The 24,804-nt window shown below is 44.9% G+C and overlaps 1 protein-coding gene across 1 annotated transcript; it reads right to left on the reverse strand.

The window, feature by feature from the left end:
• Positions 1–1,430: 1,430 nt before the first annotated feature.
• Positions 1,431–24,516, reverse strand: PLIN2 (perilipin 2). The gene is made up of 9 exons (XM_083420282.1): positions 24,313–24,516; positions 21,438–21,494; positions 21,158–21,353; positions 19,107–19,189; positions 17,416–17,701; positions 16,013–16,197; positions 14,435–14,569; positions 11,567–11,857; positions 1,431–3,003 (listed from the first exon to the last, which is right to left on the reverse strand). The coding sequence occupies exons 2-9, from the start codon at positions 21,465–21,467 to the stop codon at positions 2,869–2,871; spliced, it is 1,341 nt and encodes a 446-aa protein (XP_083276408.1). The 5' UTR covers positions 21,468–21,494; positions 24,313–24,516; the 3' UTR covers positions 1,431–2,868.
• Between the last annotated feature and the right edge of the window lie 288 nt (positions 24,517–24,804).

The following is a 24,804-nucleotide window of genomic DNA, read 5'->3' on the forward strand; positions in this document are numbered from 1 at the left end:
CCCCACAACAAACACTCTGTGAGGTGAGTGGGGCTGAGAGACTTCAGAGAAGTATGACAAGCCCAAGGTCACCCAGCAGCTGCATGTGGAGGAGCAGGGAAGCGAACCCGGTTCACCAGATTACGAGTCCACCGCTCTTAACCACTACACCATTTCTTCATCCACACTGGCTTTCTCAGGATGGAGGGGATATGTGCTGTGTCCCATTGGGGTACTGGTGGTGGAAATAATAATAAATAATAATAATAATAATAACAACAACAATTTATTTATACCCCGCCCTTCCCGGTTCTGAAAACCGGGCTCAGGGCAGCTAACAACAAATTTAAAACACTTAATTGATGCTACAAAAAACAGCATAAAATACGGTATAAAACACGTGAATAACAATAAAATAAAAACTCATTAGGGGGGAAATCCATCCAATAAACATTAGATGATCACCAGGGCTAGCTGGCTGAATTAGTCCTACTTGGGCCAGCAAGGAGACCAGGGGAGAATTAGCTGTGGGGTCTCAGAGCGGGTAATCTTCATAAAAGGGGAGGGAAGAGAAGGGAAATTAAAAATCAGGCTGAATTCAAATTAAAGGCCAGGTGGAATAGCTCTGTCTTACAGGCCTGACAGAAGGAGGTTAAATCCTGAAGGGCCCTAGTCTCAGGGGACAGAGCATTCCACCAGGTCGGAGCCATCACTGAAAAGGCCCTGTGCGGAGCGAGGGGGACAAAATGGGAGATCAAGGAGGATCAGTTGGGCATGGGAGTGAGCAACGTCCCTGTTTTCATCTGAGGAATGTTGGAGGGTAGGCATTATAGAGCAGTAAGCAGTCAATTATTTTATTATTTGGGAAGGGGCGTGTATTTTATTTAGATACTTTTCCAGGCACCCAAAAGTCTTGTGATAGAGCTAGGATGCATGATTTTTTTTTTTAATGTCAAAAATATTTCAAGTATAATGGTTATTAAGTTCTTAAAAGAAGCATGTTGCGTTATCACTTTGTTTTCTGAGAGGAGTTAATGGACTTTAAGACATGGTTAACTTGTTAATAATGACATTTGAACGGTATTTGCCAACTCAGTCACACCCTTACAGAAGCAACAATTACTTCTTTGGTGTGTGTGTTTTTAAAAAGTATCTTCAGCGTAACTAAAAGTAGTAGATACACATTTTATTTTTCATGGAAGACATCTGACTGTGGGATCAGTGGTGATCTTGTGTGCTTTTTTAAAAACTCAACTTAGTCACAGACATAAGACAGCATAAGAAATCATATTCTTATGATCCCATCAAAATGTGATAATCCTGTATCTCAGAAAAGGCTGGTTTTTTCCAGTTGCAGCTACAACAACTTCAAATAATCATGAATTTCTAATGGTTTGGAGGTCATATAAAAAGCAATAAAAAGGAGAAGCAAAACATCAGCAGCCATCAGATTATACAGTTTTAAACTTTATTTCCAAGGCATTTCAGTGACTAGTGCTTAAAACTTCCATGTTATCTCTTATAATGCATAACTGAAGAGTGGGGGGGGGGGTTGTCCACTTCATGCAAAAGAGAGCGTCAAAATATCTCTTTAATTCAGATCTGTGGACCTAACCTATAAAAATTAGCACCATAGGAAACCCTCATAATCCCATAATTAAAAAACGGGGGGGGGGGGGACCCAAAACTGCCAGCGATATTAAAGGTGTGTCTGAACCAAAACATGGCATCGCCTTTCAACTGTAACATTTCGTTAAGTACGTCTGATTCTGCATTTCTAGTTTGTTTTGAGCTTCCTCTGACTCTTCCGATTTGCGTCAAGAAATGGCGGATCTGTTTGACGGCAAACCACTGGAACTATACAAACCCTGCTAAAACAATTGTGGGTTGCACAGGAACATCGCTTCAGGGCTAGCTTTCTCCATCTCGTTCGTAGTTTCTGCCCCATTTTTCACTACACGTCTTTCCTTTTTTGAACCCTGTCAGAAGTTTCCCAGTTTGCATCTAGAGCAGTGGCGGCCAAACTTGGCCCTCCAGCTGTTTTGGGACTATAATTCCCATCATCCCTGACCACTGGTCCTGTTAGCTAGGGATGATGGGAATTGTAGTCCAAAAACAGCTGAAGGGCCAAGTTTGGCCACCACTGCTCTAGAGTATTGTCCTGGTTAAACTCCAGACGTTCTGAAGCAGTGATGGGGAAACCTGCGACTCCCAACTCCCATCGGCCTCAACCAGCCTGGCCAATGGGAAGGGATGATGGGAGATGTGGTCCAAAACATTGGAAAGGAGCACATGTTCCACTACTGCAAAGCCTAATTCTTACTGTCCCTGGGCTGTATCACTTCTGGCTGCAAGTGGAGAGCTTAAACATTTGGTACAGAGTTGTGCAGATACATCACAGCGAAACAGAAAGAGACGAGAAATGGTTGCATTTTTTTTTCTTCCTGGCAGGTAAAGATGTTGATGGAGAAACACAGAAGTATTTACAGAGGAACTGAAATTGAAATCGGCAAATCTTCTTTCAGACAGGATTCCATGTCAAAGCAGCAGAGATGTGGTTTCAGAAACAACTTCTGTCCAAATTGTGATATAGACTTAAAATTGATATTGTTGACCAGTTGAATACATTTATCTGACACGGAGGACAAAAACAGTCCACTCCTCCATGCTAATAGGTTACGCTAATGTGCGTTCCATAATAATTTTTGACAAGGTCAGAGTTTTGATCGCTCTAAATGAAGCAAAAGTGATACAAACAATTCCGATACTCCCCAAGAGCTAAGTAACTCCACTCCAAAAAGCAGGAGGATAAGGTTAGGGGGGAAAATGGGTATGAACATATATTTATTCAATCAAAAGTATTAGTTTTTGTTTTTTTGTGCTCGGTGTTTATTCAGCTCTTTGACCTGTGGTGATGGGACCATTTGCACGCGAATAATCTTGCTGCCCATCTTCATCAAAAGCCAAGATATCTGGGATCTCATCCGATTCTGAAGACAAGTCTGTGATAGCAAAATCCGGAACCTGCAGAGGAAGAAACTCAAATAAATTTGAAGGCAACATTTTCAACATTTCCCAAAGTGTTAAGGACCTAGGACTCAAACTGAGGAGAACAGGCCAGCAAAATTTCCTCCCATTTCACAGTACTATATTGACAAAAACATAGCGTATCACATGTGAAATTAAATAATAATTGTCTTATCATTTAAAAAGTTCACAAATAATTAATGTGGGGAATTGCCTCTTTCTCTGGTGTAGGTTTCATAGTGAGAAATAAAAGGAAACCCAAAGATTTTAAACCAACCATTTATCCACATTGTGTTATTTTAATGTAGGAAGCAGTGGTAGAAACTCAGTTATGTAAGCTAGGCACTAAATGGCTCCTTCAATCAGAGTTACAGTCGCCAAAACAGAATGCCTAGTTGCCATTTTGGGGCTAGACGGCTCGAAAGTCTTATTTTTCAATATGACTTTCTGGTTCCTGAAATTCATGTTGATTGTGCAGATAAAATATAATGGATAGAATTGTACAGGATGTGTTGCTGGTGTTTGAAAACATTCAAGATCCGAATATTGCCTATAGAAATCAAGCAAAACACAAGACCACTGTTTATGTACTCAATCACGGCTGCAAGAATACTCATAGTCAGAAGTTGGAAGTGTCAAACAACACCAACAATAGATTGGCAAACACTCATGATCACGTATTTTCAATTAGCAAAGCTGACTGGAAAAGTCAGGGGTGCCCCGAATCAAAAAACATACAGAGAATGGAAATTATTCAAGGAGTATATAAGATTATATTGTAAAAACGATAAATTCCTAGCAGAATTGAATGATACATGTGTATAATAAACAAATGGAATAAACACCTTAGAGGAATATATAGAAAAGTCATAAAATAAACTGTGCGATAAAATCAAGACAATATGAAAAGTACAATGAAAATGATTGGAAGTTTTTTTCAGAAGACTGTATTGGCTAAGATATGACGCTGTATAAATGATTGGCTTTTCTAACTGATTTTTTTTTTTTTTGCTATTGTCAATTCTTTTTTTGTCTTTCTTTTTTTGCTTTTCTTTTTTATCTCTTTTCTTTTTCATTTTCGTGTTTAACTCCGTTGTAAAGTATGATTGTATTTTAAATCAATAAAGACGATATTTTTTAAGAAAAAGAAAAAGAAAACATTCAAGATCCAAGGATTCCCAGGCAGGCACTTCCAGATGGGGGAGATGTCAGGCGCCATCGTGGAGCCCAGGCATTTTCACTCGGTCGCAAGTGGCCCGTAAAGGTAAAGGTAAAGGGACCCCTGACCATGAGGTCCAGTCACAGACGACTCTGGGGTTGCGGCGCTCATCTCGCTTTATTGGCCGAGGGAGCCGGCGTACAGCTTCCAGGTCATGTGGCCAGCATGACTAAGCCGCTTCTGGCGAACCAGAGCAGCGCATGGAAACGCCGTTTACCTTCCTGCTGTAGTGGTACCTATTTATCTACTTGCACTTTGACGTGCTTTCAGACTGCTAGGTTGGCAGGAGCAGGGACCGAGCAACGGGAGCTCACTCTGTTGCAGGGATTCGAACCGCCGACCTTCTGATCAGCGAGTCCTAGGCTCTGTGGTTTAACCCACAGTGCCACCCGCATCCCTTTAAGTGGCCCATAGCTAGGTGCAAAATGCGCCTGGCGAATTTTGAATGCTGATACGAAGCTGTCCTATATCATGTCAGACCACTGACCCACCCAGGCCTGAACTGACCACACTGACTGATGGTGGCTCTCCAGAGGTGCTATTCTGCTATGTTTTATTCAGAGCACGCTCACTGAAATGAATGAACACATGCTTTGCCCCACCCTCCAACCCTGGAAGCCTTCATAAGAGAGCTCCTCCAGAGGAAGAACTGTGAGGGGGGAGAGACTTTCTGTTCCTCATCAGGCACTAGTGTTTCCGCCTGCCTTGCCCAACCTAGCCTTTCCTGGACTATGACTTTGAGAACAGCAGCAGCAGCAGCTGGAAAGAGAGGAGTTCAGGGATATTTTTTAAAAAATGTTTTTTAAAGTTGTGCTTCTTTGTTCCCTTTTACGTGGTTTTGTATGTTTTGTGGTGTTTTATGCATTGTGATCTGTTGTTACTTTTATTGATTATCGGTTGGCAAGTATTTATTGTGGTTGAACTGTTTATTATTTGCTGGTGCTTAATTTTACTATTAGGTTCTGATAGATTGCTGAATGTTGCTTTGATATAAGTTGTTTATTTTGACTATCAGAGATTGCAAAGAAAGGAATACCTGATAACAACAAGAAGATGAAGAAGTAATAAGAGACTATCTGGACAGATCTGGATAGAACAGTTTGATAAAAGCAGTAACAGAAGTGATTTTTTGATCCTCGTTCGGAGCTTGATGTGAGGGTACCCCCAACAAAATTTAAAAATCTGGCTGTATAATTTGAAAGTAATATGATTTGGAAATAATGTGATTGGATTGGCCTGTTAATAAAAAATATGTTTTTTAAAAAAGATATAAGTTGTTTATTTTAAAGTTATTGTGAGTTTTATATTGGATCAGATTTCCCTATTAATGTTTGGTGTTTTATTATGTTTTTATGTCTTGGAAGCAACCTAGTCAGATGGGTGGGGTATAAATGAATTATTATTATAATTATCATCATCAGAGTCAGGCCCATTAATTTTAACAGGTCTACTCTGTGTAAAACTCACTTGAATACCACTCCGGGATTTCAGACAGGAAGTCTTTCCCGGCCAGCACTAAGATTTGAGGGTTTTTACCTGGATATTCTGCATGCAAATCATGCACTCTAGTTATGGCTAGCAATTAAGGGCTCGACCCTCTTCTTCCTGTTGTGTGGGTTTGTCCGGGAATTGCACTCAAGGCCTTTGTCACTGAAAGCACGAGTCCTATCCCTAGACCAACAATCTGGAGAGAAATCGTCTCCTCCTAAGCTTGGACTCTGATACCAGAAGTGAGATCCGGTAAGTGTTAAACTGTAGTGTACATGTGAATCAGTTTCCCTCAGCGCATGCCCGCTTTACTTTAACCAACTGCCATAGTTTAGACCAGGTTATCCTCCAAATTTCTGTTTCTAAAGCAACAGCATGATTACATGGCTTGACTTCATCTCTGAAACAGTTAGGGAAAGGGAAAGGACCCCTGGACGGTTAAGTCCAGTCAAATTTGACTATGGGAGTGCAGCTCTCATCTCACTTTTAGGCTGAGGGACCCGGCGTTTGTCCACAGACAGCTTTCCAGGTCATGTGGCCAGCAGGACTAAACCGCTTCTGGCACAATGGGACACTGTGACGGAAACCAGAGTGCACGGAAACACCGTTTACCTTCCTGCTGCAGTGGTACCTATTTATTTACTTGCACTGGTGTGCTTTCGCACTGCTAGGTGGCCAGGAGCTGGGACAGAGCAACGGGAGCTCACCCCGTCACAAGGATTCGAACCGCCAGCCTTCCGATCGGCAAGCCCAAGAGGCTCCGTGGTTTACACCCGCAGGATAGTTAGGGTAAACAGACTCATACAAACCAGAAATAATTCGATTCAGAATGAATTGGTTTCAAAATAATTAAAGTCAATGGGCTCATTCAGGCCTAAAGTGGCAATGCCTCTGATTCCTTGGGAGTAAGCGCCACTGTAATTAGTGGAACTTCAGAGTAAGCATAGGCAGGATCAGCTGCCTATTATTTTAACACTGTGGACACAAAAGTATTATGATGACTATATCTGCTGCTATGCTGGTCTCCCTGCTACCATTTGCTTTGAGGCTCTCAGAATAAGGCAGCAGGGAGTTTTCTGTCCTAGCCGTGCCGTACCTATTTCAGCAGCAGACTGGATTCGAGGTCAAGTTGCCTACTCTTCCGTAACCTGTTTTGAGCACCTTACGTAGATAAGGCTACAATCCTACACACACTTTCCAGGGCATAAGCATCCCTGAACACAGCAAAACCTCTAAGTAGGAACATGAGGCTTCATCTTACACCAAGGGAGAAAAATCTAGTTCCATTTTGTCAACACAGGCAGGCAATTGCCCTACCTAGAGCTGCAGAGTGTTCAAAAATCAGGATATATACGCTAGGCACCAAAAGGTTCCTTAAAACCAAGGTTGCAGTCTCCCAAACAGAATGTCTAGTTGATATTTTGGGGCAAGATGGGGCTAAACTCTTGTTTTTCAAAAGATGGGCTGACTGACTGATTCTCAGTTCAACATCTGGCTAGTTCTCAGAGGACCACCTTGAGCTAAGTTAAGAGTTTTGAGAGCTTAAAAGAAGAAAAGTCACTTGATTCAGGGACAGTCCACATATGTATTGACCTATTCCGACCTCTTTTTCTTAATGGTGACACGGGCCATTCATAACATAGGGCTATTCTTCGCAACTGTGAGCAGGGCATTGGGGTGGGAGAAGGGAAGAGAAGCTACAACAATTCACTATAATGTCGTTCTCGGCTCCTGCTCAGGCTGCAGAGATGATGCATTTTGGTTTCCTGAAATTCAACCTGATTTTGCAGATAAAATATAAGGGGTAGAATTCTACAGGATGTGTTGCTAGTGTGTGAAAACAGTCCAGACCCCCAAGCATACACCTCCAGATGGTAGAGATGTCAGGCACCTTCATTTGGTTACAAGCGGCCAATAGCCACTTGTGCCTGGCGAATTTCGAACACTGGAGCTGCATGGCATTGAGCTTGTGATGTTCTGCTTGCAAAGAAGATCCTGTACAATTGAGCTATTGCCATGAATAGGATTGTACTTATGTTTGTCTTGAATGCTAGTGGAACATATACATATGTACCAAGCAACGGCAAAATGCAAGTACAGTGGTACCTCGGGTTACATACGCTTCAGGTTACAGACTCCGCTAACCCAGAAATAGTACCTCAGGTTAATAACTTTGCTTCGGGATGAGAACAGAAATCGTGCTCCGGCAGCGCAGCAGCAGCAGGAAGCCCCATTAGCTAAAGTGGTGCTTCAGGTTAAGAATAGTTTCAGGTTAAGAACAGACCTCTGGAACGAATTAAGTACTTAACCCGAGGTACCACTGTACCCTGGTTCTGTTGTTATGTAACACGTTATTTACCTGTACAGAAAACTAATAATTATCTTCATATCATTATTTAAAGCAGGGGTAGAAAATGTGGGACCCTCCCAGGTTTTTGTGGGACTCATCAGCCCCAGTCAAATTGCATGTGAGCTTACTTTCCTTTGTATAAAACAAGCCTGAAGGAGGCCCCCAACCCATTCACGGGTCCTTGTATGATCAGTGGAAACAGTTGGTCCTGGCAATTATTAACCACTCTCAATTGCACCCTGATAATTTCCACCTGGGGATGCAGGTGGCGCTGTGGGTTAAACCAGAGCCTAGGGCTTGCCGATGAGCTCCCGTTGCTCGGTCCCTGCTCCTGCCAACCTAGCAGTTTGAAAGCACGTCAAAGTGCAAGTAGATAAATAGGTACCACTCTGGCAGGAAGTTAAACGCCATTTCTGTGTGCTGCTCTGTTTCGCCAGAAGCGGCTTAGTCATGCTGGCCACATGACCCAGAAGCTGTACACCGGCTCCCTCGGCCAATAAAGCAAGATTTGCACTGCAACCCCAGAGTCGTCCACGACTGGACTTAACGGTCAGGGGTCCTTTACCTAATTGCCCCCTGCCTGGATTTTAAAGTGTCTGAATTAATTTTAAGATGTATTTTAATTAATTGATGTCTGTTTTTATGCTTATTGTGTTGTTTTTATGATGTTAGCCACCCTGAGCCCAGCCTCAGCCGGGGAGGGCGGGATAACAAATAAATTATTATTATTATTAGCACATGCAATTGGTTTTAATGCAGATGTTCAATGCTTATGCAACACCAGAATTGTATAGAGGGAAAATTCCACAGCCTGAAGGGAAGGAGAATATCCATGGGTGTGAGAGATCCCACGGCCTATCCGTGATCTTTAAACCACAGATTAATTGCACGGCTAAAACCAGTCCATACATGAATTATTGCTTGTCCTTAGTAAGCCAAGGTGGTTATTATTATTATTCAAATTTGTTTACCACCCTTTACCCGCAGGTCTCAGGGCAGTGCAGGACAAAAAAATCACAATATAAAAAACACAATATACATAATAAAAATAAAAGCAGTAACAACCTAATTATTCCTGCTCCCTGCACAACACATTTTAAAAGGGCATTGTATGTCAATCAGCCAAAGGTCTGGTTAAAGAGGGAAGTTTTCGCCTGGCGCCTGAAGGTATATAATGAAGGCACCAGGCGAATCTCCCTGGGGAGAGCATTCCACAGATGGGGAGCCACTGCAGAGAAGGCCCCGTTCTCCTGTTGCCACCCTCCGAACCTCTTGAGGAGGAGGCACACAAAGGAGGGCATCAGAAGATGATCTCAGGGTCTGGGTAGGTTCATATGGCGAGAGGCGGTCCTTGAGGTCCTTAGCCTTCTAAGGCTTTATAGGTCAAAACCAGCACTTTGAATTGGGCTTGGAAACCAATTGGCAGCCAGGGCAGTTGGACCAGGATAAACAACTGGGGAGAAATTCAACACTCTGCTGTGTCGACGGCACCATCTGCACAAGCATTTCAGTTTGCCAGATGAAACAATCTCTCCTCTGTTCCCCTTGCATGCTATTCTGGGGGGCGGGGCAGAGGGGCATAGGGGTTAGAGAGGAGGGGCAGCCCCATTGCACAAGCAGAAGTCCTTGAGCAGGGTTTCAGCTAACAGGACTAGTTAGGTGAATCCCACCCACCCACCCGCCAGTGCAACAAAATGTTCACATTCTTCTGCCAATGCAACTAGGCAACACCAACCAAAAACTGTGTTCAAAGAAACCAGCACAACAAAGCATGCATGATAGATCACATGACAGTTGGCATGGTTCAATTTTAAAGCCAATTTTTAAAAGGGCACTTTTAGACTAGGGGAATTATTGGCAATGAATTGTGATTCGAGTGGGCCTGCTGCTTAATTCTACCCCAGCAACATTGGCAGAACGCTTAAGTCCTCATTAGTGCTGATTCTACACAGGTGGAAGTCTCAGGGCGCTAAATGTTTTCCCCGCATGGACAAAACTATTAACATATTGACCTGTGTGTACTTTGTCATGTAACTGTTAGCGCAGCAGGATACCTGGACAGCACAGCAAACTTATTTTTGTTTGAGTTTAAGCATCAAATGCAAGAACAAGCAGAGCAGGAGGAACCAGAAATATCTCCAGGTCATTCGCTGATGTTCTCAACAGTTTGTTGTGGTTCAGGACCTGTTGTAAAATCTGAAGGGCCATCAAGACTGCGGAATGTCTGTGCTACGAGAGACAGGTGGTTTGGCCTCCTTTGGCATAGTATACATCATAACAGCCTACCGAGTATACATCAAGCCACAACCCACTGATTCAAGAGCCCCGACCCAGAAAAGCAAGCTACAAGCAAAAGTTGGGATGGTAGAAGCTTAAGAAACTGCAAGTATACAGAGAGCTGGATGAGGAGTCGTAGGTAGGAAATAAATACAGCAGCAACACCTGGCCCATCTGTTTACATGTAATGCTTGGTGCTGATTCAGCAATTTGCATTCAACCCATTTTAAACAGACCCACAGCTCAACGGTAATTGAGTCACAACATTTGTTTCTCATCCTCAATACTCTTCACACAATCCAAGAGACACCAGACTCCGGCTGCTGAAGCATTTATTACTAAGCATACATGTGAAATTACAAGGCAAGGCACTACAAAAAGACAGGCTAAAAACACCCATGTACAAACAGCATGAATCTCGTTTAGCGCACAGTGCTCAATAGTAGTTTAAGTGGAGTTACTGAGTAGTACAACGTCTCATATTTAGAAATGAAGGACGAAGGTGAGCTGTCGCAACAGACAAGTTACTCTGGCAAGTCTAGTCCAACTCCACGCAAGGAGTGGAAAAAGCTTATCAAGGCTTTTTCTCTTTTTTTAGGTCCTAGAACAAATTGCTTTAAGGCAAATGGAAGGAATGATACGTATACAAGGGTACAGTGTGCAGTTTTCAAAAGAAAGCTGAATAAGAAAATGTAATTATGCTGCCAGAAGCTTTACAGATTTTCAATAAAGGGGGTTGCTTTGTTTTTTTTCCAGCCCCTGGGTATATTAACAGAATAGCAGTAAGCTCCTTTTAAAGGTCACTTTAAATGAGAGACAAGATGGGGCTTTATAATATACAGGTAGCTAAACAAGGTGTTTTCTCCAATGCAATCTGCTGAGGCTCAGAAGTCTTTTAAGGCACTTTGCATCTTTCACAACTTCGAACCCAAACACTGGGAACTCAACTCGGAAGTGCAGAAATCTTTTTTTGCTTTTTTTTGTCAGAGAAAGCACAGCAGGAATTAAATTTCTCCCCCCTGCCCCCCAGCAGGTTACACTGCAGCTACCACAGCTCGGCCACCTTGTCAGTCAAGCTACGTGGCATGTGTGTGTGCGTTTTGTCACGCCGCCATTTATTCTGTGTTGTGTTCAGGCTGTTTGTCCTCCTGGCTGGTCTTTTTCTCCCCGTCACCTCTGTGCCCAGCATTCTCAGAGCCAGCCAATTGCGGGTAAAAGGGACCTACCAGCCAGTTGAGGGGCGTGTTGTTCACCAGGTAATCCATCACGTCGTCCAGCGATTCCTTCATTTTCTTCAGCTGCCCTTTGCTGGTGGTGATGAGGTTGTCGGACACTTCCTGGAAGGAAGACGCTGAGCGGAAGTTCCGGTAGACCTCGCCCGCCATTTCCCCCACATGGTGAACCTGGCCTTGGATATTCTGGGGCAAACCTTGTATACTCGACACCAGGGTGACGCAGGTGGTTTGAAGCTGCTGGGTCAGGTTCCGTGCAATCGTTAGTGTGCGTGATTCAATGTACTGGAAACGAAAGCAAAACACACAGACATTGGAAACGGGCTCCATGTTATTCTGTTAGCTTAAAATAACCCCAATACAGTGGTACCTCTGGATACGAACCGGATCCATTCCGGATCCCCGTTCGCATCCTTAAGTGAACGCAACCCGCGTTTGCGCGTGCTGCGAATCGCCGCTTCAGTGAATGTGTGTGTCTGCGCATGCGCGAGCAGCGAAACCTGGAAGTAACGTGTTCCGTTACTTCCGGGTCGCCGCGGAGCGCAACCTGAAAGCACTCAACCTGAAGCATATTTAACCTGAGGTATGACTGTATTCTACAGCCGGGGCTTGAACTTCCAATGTCGGGGGTACAGTTGTACCTTGGATCCCAAACGCCTTGGTACTCGGACGTTTTGGCTCCTGAACGTCGCAAACCCAGAAGTGAGTGTTCCGGTCTGCAAACGTTCTTTGGAACCCAAATGTCTGAGGCAGCTTCCAATTGGCTGCAGGACCTTCCTGCAGCCAATCAGAACCCGCGATTCGGTTTCTGAACGTTTTGTAAATCGAACGGGCTTCTGGAACAGATTCCGTTCAACTTCCAAGGTACGACTGAAGTATGGAATGAAGCTGGGACCTGTGCTCAAAATTTGCCAGGCCCATTTGGCACCTGGCTATCGGCCACTCACGACCAAGTGAAGATGCCCAGGTGCCAAGATGGCGCCTGATGTCTCCACCATTTGGAGGTGCATACCTGGGGAACCATGGATCTTGGCTGTTTTCACAATGCATCCTGTATAATTCTGTTACATTTTCACTGCCCAATCAGAATGAATTTCAGGAATTGAAAAATACAGCTTTCGAAACGCCTGGCCCCCCAAAGGGCTACTAGGCATTCTGATTTGGTGACTAGCCTTGGTTTAAGGAGCCATTTGGCGCTTAAGCTTATATATCTGAGTTTCTCACACTGGCTGAGACACTGCCATAAGACCCAAATGAATGCTCATACGCACTGACCAATGTTTCTCCGCATCCAAGGGATCCTAACTTTGGCTGGGACTTGCAACCTAATCAGACCCCTTGACCTGGAAAGCGAAAAGCATTTCTCTCTCCTGGCCTCCCACCAGTAACAGATCTGTCAAGTGGTTCTTCAGTTATATCCTATTTGCCAGATAGCTTTACCCCCATGCTTGCTACAAAGATTTTGTAGGCGTGGGAAAGAGTGTGCTGAGAGAAGCCACCTTACTCATTCACATCTTTTCCCTTTTCTTTACAAGCTTCCTGTATTTCCGCTGTGGCTGAAACAAGACAAGCAGCTAATACCCAGTAGTAGCAAGAGCTAAGTTTAAGCCTTCGCTTGAGTCCTGGACAGCAGCCTTATCACTGCTGTAATTATTTGGGTCAAAAGGTTAATACTCTTAACCTTGATAAAGAACTTTCAGCATGGCCAGCTGTAGACTGCTGCAGCAACTGGGCAAGGAAATTGTTTTGGGTGCAACCTTGCCCTTTATATCTGCAAAAATATATATGATACTAATACATTAGGAGGACAAAAACATAGCCTTTCAATCAATGGACAGATGGCATTGCAACTCATGAATGGATCGCCTTCAGACAAACATTATGTATGGACAAATTAAATATTTGGAGTGCATTTATCGAAACCATAGGTAAAGGTAACCATAGGGCCAGTTGTGTCCGACACTAGGGTTGTGCGCCCATCTCACTTAAGAGGCCGGGGGCCAGCGCTGTCCGGAGACACTTCCGGGTCATGTGGCCAGCGTGACGAAGCTGCTCTGGCGAGCCAGCGCAGCACACAGAAACGCTGTTTACCTTCCCGCTATAAAGCGGTACCTATTTATCTACTTGCACTTAAGGGTGCTTTCGAACTACTAGGTGGGCAGGAGCTGGGACCGAAAGACGGGAGCTCACCCCGCCGCGGGGATTCGAACCGCCGACCATGCGATCGGCAAGCCCTAGGCACTGAGGTTTTACACACAGCGCCACCTGCGTCCCTATCGAAACCATACCAACCCATGAATCCATGTATATTTGAGGGAAACTAAGTTCAGTCATTTGCACATGTGTTATATAGTTCTGTGATCTTAATTATATTTTGCTGTCATAGTGTTGTTTTCCTCTACGTTTTAAAATGGTTTATGTATTTTCTTTCCTTTTTTTTACTTTAACTGGTAATATTAGTAAAATTGAATACAATAAAAAACACAAATAGTTAAAACAAAAACAACCAAACAGCGAGCCCTCTTCCTGCAAACATATTTATAAGGCTGCAGAATACCGTATTTTTTGCTCTGTAAGACTCACTTTTTTCCTCCTAAAAAGTAAGGGAAAATGTGTGTGCGTTTTATGGAGCGAATGCAGGCTGCACAGCTATCCCAGAAACCAGAACAGCAAGAGGGATTGCTGCTTTCACTGCGCAGCGATCCCTCTTGCTATTCTGGCTCCTGAGATTCAGAATATTTTTTTCGCTTGTTTTCCTCCTCCAAAAACTAGGTGTGTCTTGTGGTCTGGTGCATCTTATAGAGCGAAAAATAAAGGTATTAACCTGACACACATCTGCCCAATGCTCACTCAGCAACCTACCTCAGCACTGCGGGAGTCATCTTCCTCATTTTGGCCTGTGTTTTTCCTCCATTCTACCCAGGAATTATACAGCTTTTGTTGGGCATCTTGGAGTTTCTGGTTGGCACTATTCATATTCTTTCTGGCATATTCAATCTGGAATACAAAAGAGTTGCACGTTCAACTTTTGGGAAGTACTCTTCAACGGTGCAATCCTGCACATGTCTACTCAGGAGTAGCCACTGATTTCTGCGAATCTTTCTCCCAGGATACAGGAAACTCAGATCATTCTTGGGAGTGCTTGCGCAGCTAAAGCAATCTTTGTTCTGCCAACATTTATCAAACAAGATTCAGGTAGGTAGCCGTGTTGGTCTGACGGCAGTCGAAATAAATAGATTAAAAAACTGTCCAGTAGCAAACTTAGTTGGTCTCTAAGGTGCTACTGGACAATTTTTTAATTTTTTTATTCCTTTAGTTATCAAACATGTTTGTACAAGGTCGACTCTGATATCTCCTTTTAAAACTCCACCGGCGATTGTTAAACCCTCCAACAAACCCTCTGAAAAAGAATTAGGAAGTTGGAATTTCACAGCGCTATATGGATCTCGTATGAATGAAAGATATCTACTTGGGCCCCAAAATGTAACTGTGTATTCTTGTCCAGTAGAGCCTCTGTTTTCACCAATTCCTCTCCTTTGGTGCAGTTGCTGGCACGCTACATATCATTTTGAAGAATTCTTTATTTGTTTAAATAAAGCCTAACATTTCCTCCTTCAGATTACCCTGTCCTAAGAGCCCATCAAATGCCACTATAGTGTTTTTTGGACCTATTGTTTCAACAATTTGATGTTAAGAAAATATTCTTATTGTGTCCATGGATGTAGGAAGGCTGCCCAATAAAACGCTGAGCTGTGTGTTACCTTAATGCTAGCCTTGCAAACTTTAAAACTCAAGGCCAACTCACAAGTAAAGAACACAGGATTAAAATATTATTAAAAAGGTAGAGCGGACTGCCATCCGATACATGCACTGTGAGTCCAAAAGGTTGACTGAAACCATAGCTGTCAACTTACAGATTTGAAAATAAGGGATCAGCAGCCAAAATAAGGCATTTTCCAAGCAAAGGTATGTTCAACTTCTGAGCCCCTCCAAGCCAAAGGCAGAAAGCCCAGCTAGCAGCCAAACGAAGCCTCAAGCGGTGGTTCCCACAGCGCAGCAACCCGGCAAAGGGGATGCAGCAAGGAAAACCACTGTCACCTCTCTGCTGGGAAGCGCTGAGTCCCCAGGCAACGCGGCCGATTTGATCAGCACAAGGCATGCAAGCTCTACCCCCCAATTGTTCTTAGACTCCTTATTAGGTGAGCAACACAGCCAAGCAACACAGTTGGAGCCTCCCTCCTCCCTGGCTGGCAGGGAGGGAGGAAGAGGAGCTGAGCTGCTTCCTTTGAAACCCGGGAAATTTAAGGGACATCATCAATAAGGGACAGCAGCAGGACACAGCACTGGGATAAGGGACTTTCCCCCCAAATAAGGGACGCTTGACAGCTATGACTGAAACCCTTTGCAAAAATCTGAAGTTAGAGCCCAGAACTCACTTACCAGATTGACAGTGGAGTTAAGTTGAGAGATTGTCTCTTGGCTTCTGAGCTTTGCATCTCGAACCTTGATTAAGGCCTGCTGGTAGGCACGGGATCGGACCTTTGACGACAAAGACCCTAATCTAACGTAGTAACTTGGCTTCTGAACTCCAACTTCAAATCCTTCCATTTTCGTAGCTTCTTTCTCTGCAGAATCAAAACAGCAAACCATTCCAACTGTAACCGTGGCAAGTTAACGCCGTCAAGCTTGCAATTAGGAAAGCTAACAACCGCTTCCTATCTTTCTCGCTCACTTCTTGAGAGTCTGTTGCCTATAGCCAAGAGAGACAAATTCTCCCAAGGCAACTTTGCAAGGTGGTTTTGGTCTGATGGTGAAACATTCAAGGTGAGAGAGCTGGCGACTTTCCCAGGGAAGAGCTTTGAATGCGAAGCCTTCCGTCAAACCCAGAGAGTCGCCGCGATTGAGTGTGTAGGGCTGACAGATCTTACGCCATGTTACAAAGTTTGCAGTCGTAAACCAACCGAATAGCCAAATGATCATCAAGAGGCCCAGTTCTACCCACAAACTACCGTATTTTTCACTTTATAAGACGCACCAGACCACAAGACGCAACTAGTTCTTGGAGGAGGAAAACAAGAAAAAAAATATTCCGAATCTCAGAAGCCAGAACAGGAAGAGGGATCACTGCGCAGTGAAAGCAACAATCCCTCTTGCTGTTCTGGCTTCTGGGATAGCTGCGCAGCCTGCGTTCGCTCCATAACACGCACACACATTTCCCCTTACTTTTTAGGAGGGAAAAAGTGAGTCTTACAGAGCAAAAAATACGGTTTGTTTTCCTTGTTCTTGAAAAATAATACATGATAGCATCACATTTCATTGGCTTCATAACCAATGAACTTCAGCAAGTGTATTTCCCCCTCGTTTCTATTTACGAAAAATAGCACAATCTTCATAACAAGGTATGTAACCTGGCAGACTGGACCTTCTAGGACAGGGGTCAGCAAACTTTTTCAGCAGGGGGCCGGTCTACTGTCCCTCAGACCTTGTGGGGGGCCAGACTATATTTTGGGAGGAAAATTGAATGAATTCCTATGCCCCACAAATAACCCAGAGATGCATTTTAAATAAAAGGACACATTCTACTCATGTAAAAACACGCTGATTCCTTGATTGTCCGTGGGCCGGATTTAGAAGACGATTGGGCCGGATCCGACCCTCGGGCCTTAGTTTGCCTGCCCATGTTCTAGGACAGCCTTTCTCAACCTGTGGGTCCCCAGATGTTGTTGGACTACTACTCCCATCACCCCTACCTAGCAAGGCCAGAGCTCAGGGATGATGGGAGTTGTAGTCCAACAACATTTGGGGACCCACAGGTTGAGAACCACTGTTCTAGGAGAACTTACCTAGTTCTTCTTCCGTCAGTGGGAGATACTGGTCTACAAGGGTCTCTGATCTGCTGAGTGCAGTGTCCACCCCACTGGTCACCAGACGCAGCACCCGGCTTCCCAGAACGGTGTTGATGCTGCCACTGACCACTGACCGGGTCAACTCCACACTGTCCTGGACGGCTCCTTTTGTCTTGTCAACAACTCCATTAATGGTTTGTGCAACAGTATCCTTGGCACCAGTCACGGTAGTTGCGACGACATCCCTCGCACCGACAACCACATCCATTGCATTAGCGACAACCTAGAAAAAGTGGTTGCAGATTCTTCACTGCTAGCTGAATGCAAGACGCAAGGAGTGACACAACTCATTCAGTATAAAGCACATGGGCCCAGTTTGCCCATCACATTAAGCCAGAGTTTAAAAATACAGTTTTATGACGAACGAGCGGTGTGCTGGCACACACTCGCAAGTTCTTCATGAGTTTCCATACTCCCCCACCAAGCATAAAACAAGACAGAATCTTGCCCATTGCATAACCTGATGGTTTCCCAAAAAACCAAGATCAGTAAGCCAATAAAAAAGCTTGCTTCCTGCTTGCTGGTTTTTTTTTGGTGGGGGGGAGAACAAACATAAACCTGAGTTCCAACAATGCAACCAGCTTAGATTCTGGATCACTCTGTGTACGCCATGCAGACTTTGGAGGAGTGTGTCCCCAATGCCTAGAGTCTTCAAAGGAGCTGTAACACTGGGCTTTTGCTTAACAAAACAGAATGCCACATGGGTGAGGACCTCCTTCATGCGCCTCCTCCTCGAGAGGTCTGGAGGGTGGCAACATGAGAGCGGGGCCTTCTCTGCAGTGGCTCCCTGTCTGTGAAATGCTCTCCCCGGGGAAGTTTGCTTGGTGCCTTCATGACACACCTTTAAGTGCCAGGCGAAAATGTTCCTTTTTAACCAGGCCTTTGGTTGATTTGATTGACACCTGATGCCCTTTTAAAATGTCTGGTTGTTGTTTTTTTTGCACAGGGGGTATTGTTTTTATTTTGATGATATATTCTGTGGTTTTATATTTTGGTTTTGTTCTGTGAACCGCCCCGATACCTCCAGGTATAGGGCGGTATATAAATTCAATAAATAAGTAATAAGTAATAATATTGGAAGTCCCAGGGTCGTAGCGTGGAGAGGGCCGGGGGGGGGGTATAGCCCTAGGCAAATGATTTGGAGGGGCAAGCAGAGCAGTGCCCCGGGCACCAGCAAAGGACGCAACACCACTGGTCAGTTCTACTCTGTAGACCCACTAAAATTAATGGCAATGACTAACTTAAGTCCCTTCATTTCAATGAGTCTACTCTGAGTAGGACTAGCACCGGATACCACCCTAAGTGTCCAGTGAGCAGCCTATAGATATGCGAGACCTTTTCCTTCAAAGAAGTGAATGAGAAAGCCCTGCAGGAGAGGGCTTTGAACTCAACAGATACATAAAGCAGGGAACTTTTGCATTTCTGGATTAAACACTGGGCAGGTATCCCAAGTAAGTCATACCACCCTGCGTGCCTCAGGGCTACTTCATTTGTTTCCTGTGATGAAGTCCCCCCCGCTCCCCAATGCACCCTGTTATAGTTGGCACCTTTTTTCCAGTTCATGTGTAACTCTGCTTCGAACCAACGAGAGAGAAAAAGCCACATTAAAATCCTTCTAAATAGTTTACCTTATCAGTTGGTTGATAAAGTATTGGCAGCCTCTCCTCGACTTTGTCAAGTCCTATGCAAGCATAGCTGTTGGCAACTGCAACTGGAAACATTAAAAGGACCGTTAGGCCAGCTTTTGCAATTTTAAGAAGTTAATCAGAAGCTGTTTATTTCTTTGAACTGCTGGGAAACAGAAAGCATTCTGACGTATCACGTTAAGGACGAAGTTCATCATGAATGACTCATTAGCAAGTTCAGAGCTCCTTCAGAAAGCGATAAAAGAGGGTCTCCTGGCCCTCTGCCACTTTGCAAGAATAGGTTTCCGCGAACAATTTGACACACTCAAGCACGGGAGTGCAAAACGCAAAGTGCCAAGTTTCTAAACTGTGAGACATTGAGAAAGTAGGCGAAAGGGGAAGCTGAGACAGAACTTAGAAGTGGGTGAAGGGTGAGAAACTAGAGCCAGGAGGGTTTTTTTGACTCATTGTGCATCTTACAAGTCACCATCTTATTTGACTTCGCACCCAATTCATCCAGAAAGCTTCTTTATAGCCACAGCGGCCCATAAACGTTATGCAAAGGTATTAGTAGCCTCGCAATGAGCTGTTATTTAAGGCAGGCCTTTACAGTTCTTTGCAGGGAGTGTGCTTCTGCTAAGCCAAACAAAATACTCTGCCCGTGGTGAAAACATTTTAGGCATTCTACAAAAGCAACAAGGCTTCTGAGCAGAGCATTTTTGCAAGCTGACAACTGAGTATGTCACTGGACTGCAATTTCCATCATCCATGACCACTGGCACAATTAAGCAGCACATAAGTAGTTGAATAACCATCCTGAGATCAGCGTTAGAAGCTGAGATATGAAAACTAGGAGCTAAATGGCACCTTAAACTTAGGATATGGGCACAAGAATGTCTAGGTGTGCTTTTTTATAACAAGAATACAAAGCTGAAAATGAATGAACTGCAGCTAAAATATTATGTTCATTTTTCACATGGTCTAGTCCTTCCCCTGCCAACCCCCTAAAGTTCTTAAGAGGGTATCTTCTCCAGTCTTCAGAGAGTAGCTAGAAGTGGCGAGGCAGAAAAAGGTCCTCCTTTCCTTCCGCTCTGCAGTTTTAATCTGATAACTTAGGCACAGTACAGTGGTACCTCTAGTTCTGAACTTAATTTGTTCCAGAGGTCCGTTCTTAACCTGAAACTGTTCTTAACTAGAGGCATGCTTTCGCTAACGGGGCCTCTTGCTGCCACTGCAATGCCAGCACACGATTTCCGTTCTCCTCCTGGGGCAAAGTTCTCAACTCAAGGTAACCCTTCCAGGTTAGCTGAGATTGTAACCTGAAGCGTTTGTAACCTGAGGCGTTTCTAACTTGAGGTACTGCGCCCAGAAAAGCGGTTAATAGCTTGTAATCTGGTAAACCAGGTTCGCTTCCCTGCTCCTCCACATGCAGCTGCTGGGTGACCTTGGGCTTGTCATACTTATCTGAAGTCTCTCAGCCCCACTCACCTCGCAAAGTGTTTGTTGTGGGGGAGGAAGGGAAAGGAGAATGCTAGCCGCTTTGAGACTCCTTAGGGTAGTGATAAAGCGGGATATCAAATCCAAATTCTTCTTCTTCTTCACACTAATGAAATTCCCTGTCGCAAAATGCACCAAGAAAAATGGAAGTTTCGAACACTGCGTGAGATTATTATACTCGGTGGCAGTGTTCAAAATTTGCCTGATGCCAGACACATTTGGCACCTGGCTATTAGTCCCTTGCAACCACTTGAAGGTGCCTGGGAGCCAGGATGCAGCCCCGACAGCTCCACCATTTGGAGGTGCATGCCTGAGGATCACTGGATCCTGACTGTTCGCAACGCACTCCACTAGAGGGATCACAGATGACTTTGGACCTTACCATGCTGTCTACACATCTGAATGTGAAGCCTACGAAACGACAGTCATTTCCAACTTGCATGCCCAGGCTGTCATTTCTGCTTGGGAACTTGTTTATTGTTACAAATAAACCTGATTTTTTTTTCTTCTGGAAGAATCCTGCAAGCTGAAAAGTGTTTCCAAGAGCTGCGGCTTACTTTGTGGCTCCAGCTTTTGGATGATAGGCAGAGCGCCGGTCATGGCTACGGCAGTAATGGTCTTTACGCCCTTCTCCGCCATCTCACATACAGACTTCAGGTAGGGATGGTTGTCCTTCGTGGTGACGTAAGCTGAGGAGACCATGTCGTAGGTGGAGCTCACCAGGGGAAGGTTGGCAACCCTGGCAACCACATTCTGTGTATGCAGAAGACAGGACAGTTAGCCCACATTTCTTCTGGAATAAATCGTCAGGAACATTTTTGGTGCGTGCAAACATACCTGCTGTGAATCAGTCCTTTCTTCCGCCATGTTTGGGCCTTGAATGCTTTATAGAGTCTGCGGGAGGGGATAGAAAGCACAAGTTAAATGCAAGGCTTGAAACAAAACCTAACCTTTTGACAAGTTGCAGCTGCTAAGATATGCTCAGCTTGTTCCGCTATTAAAACACTTTCCATTTATGCACTAAGGAAGGTTGAAACTTCAAATCTGAAATCATTTTCTTTCCGGACAAATATAACTGGCCAATAAAATTTGTGGGCAATATCCAGTGAGTCATACTCATGAGCAGACCTGCGAAAATCAATAGGCTTAAGTAACTTGGTGTACTAAGTATCAATTTCAATGGGCGTATTCAAAGCACGACTATTTTGGATATCTTCCGTTATTTCTAAATTATAATTCACTAGTTTATTCAGTAATGCTTGCATAACTTGAACTGAGCAGAGACATGTTCGGGGTTGCTTTGACAAAGCCAATTTGTAGATAACCTTGGGAACACTTGGCTTTTCTTGTGTCCAAAAATTTGCCTCACTTTCCAAGCCAAAACGTAGTAGCAACAAGTTAGGTTAGGGAAATAAAAGTTTAATTTGGGATTTGAAAAGTGGAAGCTGAGCATTGTATTCTAGTATTCTTTACTAAGTTATTAAACAAACAACAGTGCCTTCGGAGTAGACATTAAACCAGAGCTTTCCAGACTGTGTGTGCCACGGCATGTTAGTGTATCCGCTGCAGTGTGTCGGTGTGTGAAAAGGGGTTCATTTAACCTCTGGTTTGCTACTAAAACTGAATTACTGTGTCGCAAAATGATGCATGTCTAAAAAGTGTGCCGCCAACATGGAGAGTTTGGAAAGCTCTGCATCCAACTCTGCTTACAAGAAGGAGTGAAGAAAAGCCAAGCTGAATCCACAGTTACCAAATGTAGATCCACTGTCAAAGTTGTGTTAAATGGAACAAGGGAGACTGTTTGTCCCCTCTGTAGCAATAAAGTGCTTAACACGTTGAAATTGCCCCTTCTTCCACTGGTGGTTGTGGGATTCTCCCTCTGCAAACAGAACTGCCATCTGTATTATGAAACCACATCATTAGTCTATTAAGGACAGAGTTGCTCTGGAATATTCCTTTCACTCAGCCATCCTTGAGTTCGTGCCCTCCAGATATTTTGACCGTGACTCTTATCATCCCATGATTATGAGTTATGGCTGGTGCAGGCTGTGCTCAAAACCAAACAGGATTCAGAAATCTGTTCTCGGCAGAGTACACATTGTACATTTAAAGCACATTCTCTCTCCTCTCCTGGAAAGGAATCCTTTGAACTATAATTTAAGGGTGCCGGAAACACAGGCATAAACTACAGTTCTAGGAGGGGGGGTTGAATGGATGTGTTTGAAATGTTTGTGTATGCACTATTAAAGAGTTTCTGTAACACAGAAATGACAGGATGTGTTTCCATTTCAGTTCTCGTGAAACTTTATCCTGCTGCAGATGTGATTATAAAGCAACTTAAAAGCAAAAAACCTTAATGCCTCCCTTAAGTTGATCAATATCAGGCAGGATTCCTTTTCATACGAAAGACAGCAAAAGGGAAAGAGCACACCATGCTAGGGGGATTCAAGCTTCTCATTTTAAGTCTCGGTGCAATACTTGAAGGACTACCAAGCACCCAGTTTTTTTAAAGATATAGTACAGTACAGGTGATGCATTGGTTAAACAGTTATTACAGACAGACAATAAGTTCCAAAAAACACAGGGAGCTTTTTCAAATTAAAAAATGCTCACTCACCCACAACAGTGTTTTTGCATCCCAACTACAATATTTCACGCAGTGTAAATAAAAGCAACCAAACTAAACCTCTTCTACAGAGAACCCTGTGAAACAGCGGCAAATTTTGCCTCTCGGCCCCTTCAAGTATGGGATAATTTAGAGGCTTTGAGGCAGCTTGCATGTTACACAGATGAACGCAGCTTTTAGCAGAGAGAGAAAAAACAAACAGGCTTGGTCTCCTCCAAACAATGGGACCAAACCTATTTAAGCAGCAGGTTCTATCTCGGTTCCGTTTGCTTACGTTGCATTGTATTTATCACACAGCTCTGTTCCTGATTGTCCTTTGCCCCCACCTACCTTGCCAAGATGATGACCTATCCGACAGAAATGCTTCCCACCCAATTATGGCTCCAGTTCAGTGACCGCACAGCATCCACCAGCAAGAAGTGAAAGTACATTTATAGACCTCCCCAAGCATCGGGAAAGGAGGCATTTGGGGAGCGCCTGCATTTTCTTGCTGCCCTCCCGGAAAGCCTCTCCACTCCTGCATCCTCAAGAGAGATCTTTCCTCACGGGGAAAAAGGGGTTTAAGAAGATGCCCTGCAGTCCCGCCCTCCTCGGGCAAAGACGCTGCCACCTGCACTTACCTGGGAGTAAGCCCCAACCAACTCCTCTGTGTGTGTGTGTGTGTGTGTGTGTGTGGCTTACCTCGGAGTAAGCATACACAGGGTCTGCCCTGCCTGCCTGCGGCCCCTGCGCATCATTCCCGGGGCTTTCCAAACGGAAGATGGAGAGGAAGGAAGACTCAGAGCAAGAAAGCGCAAAGGCACACCTACCCACCCGCTCGCCGAGGTGGCTCAGCGTGGGACTCTTTGCTCTTAGGGTCGTGGGTTCGAGCCCAGCGTCGGGCGAGAGAGCCCGGGGTTGAACCGGATGACCCCTCGAGGTCCCTTTGCAAAGTGAGGATGCGGGGAGACCCGCTTGCTCCTTTGCGCCCTGGGCTCCCGCAGCCTCTCCAGGCGCGTCCGCGTCCCCCATCATCATCATCCCCCCCCCCCAATTGCAAAAACGCGCAGGTTAGGCTCCTCTCGGCCAAGGGCAAAGGCGACTCACCTGTAGGAGGAGAGCGAGCGGCTGCCTCGTGTGCGTCAAGCGCGCCCAGCTGGTCCTCTCGCCCCGTTGGCTCCGCAGCCGCGCCCCAGCCTCGCCGGCAATTTATCCGGGCGGAGAGAGAGGGGGGGCCCCCGTCGGGCAGCCTCCTCCTCCTCCTCCTCTCGCGAGACGCCAGGCAGCTGCAAATCCGGGCAGCTTCCTCCAAGCGCGCACACGGTGCGCGCACGGCTCCGAGGAGAGGAGGGGCGCAGAGGGCGCGCGGCGGAGGAGGAAACAGGCGGATCTTGCCTCTCGGCGCCGCGCCCTCTTGGCTCCTCCTTGCGCAGCTGAAAGAAGCCGAGGAGAGGGGGGGGGACAAGGGTTGCCATGTGTCCTCTTTTCCCAGGACGCGCCCTCTTTTTCCGAGGGGTGAAATCGAAGACAAAGCGCATCTGTTTGCTTTGAATGGCCGACGCACCGTCCTCTTTTGGGGGAGGCTCTTTAAAAAAGATG

Source organism: Podarcis tiliguerta (genome assembly GCF_965153285.1).
Source record: "Podarcis tiliguerta genome assembly, chromosome: 17".
NCBI classification, from domain to species: Eukaryota; Metazoa; Chordata; class Lepidosauria; order Squamata; family Lacertidae; genus Podarcis; species Podarcis tiliguerta.

Bases quoted from the DNA above. Each gene is read 5' to 3' on its own strand.
- PLIN2 (XM_083420282.1), bottom strand. From the start codon at position 21,467: ATGGCGGAAGAAAGGACTGATTCACAGCAG. The intron at 14,570-16,012 runs GTAAGTGAGTTC...TTTGTATTCCAG, and splicing joins TTAACTCCACTGTCAATCTG to ATTGAATATGCCAGAAAGAA. The intron at 3,004-11,566 runs GTAGGTCCCTTT...CTTCCTCTGCAG, and splicing joins ACACGCCCCTCAACTGGCTG to GTTCCGGATTTTGCTATCAC.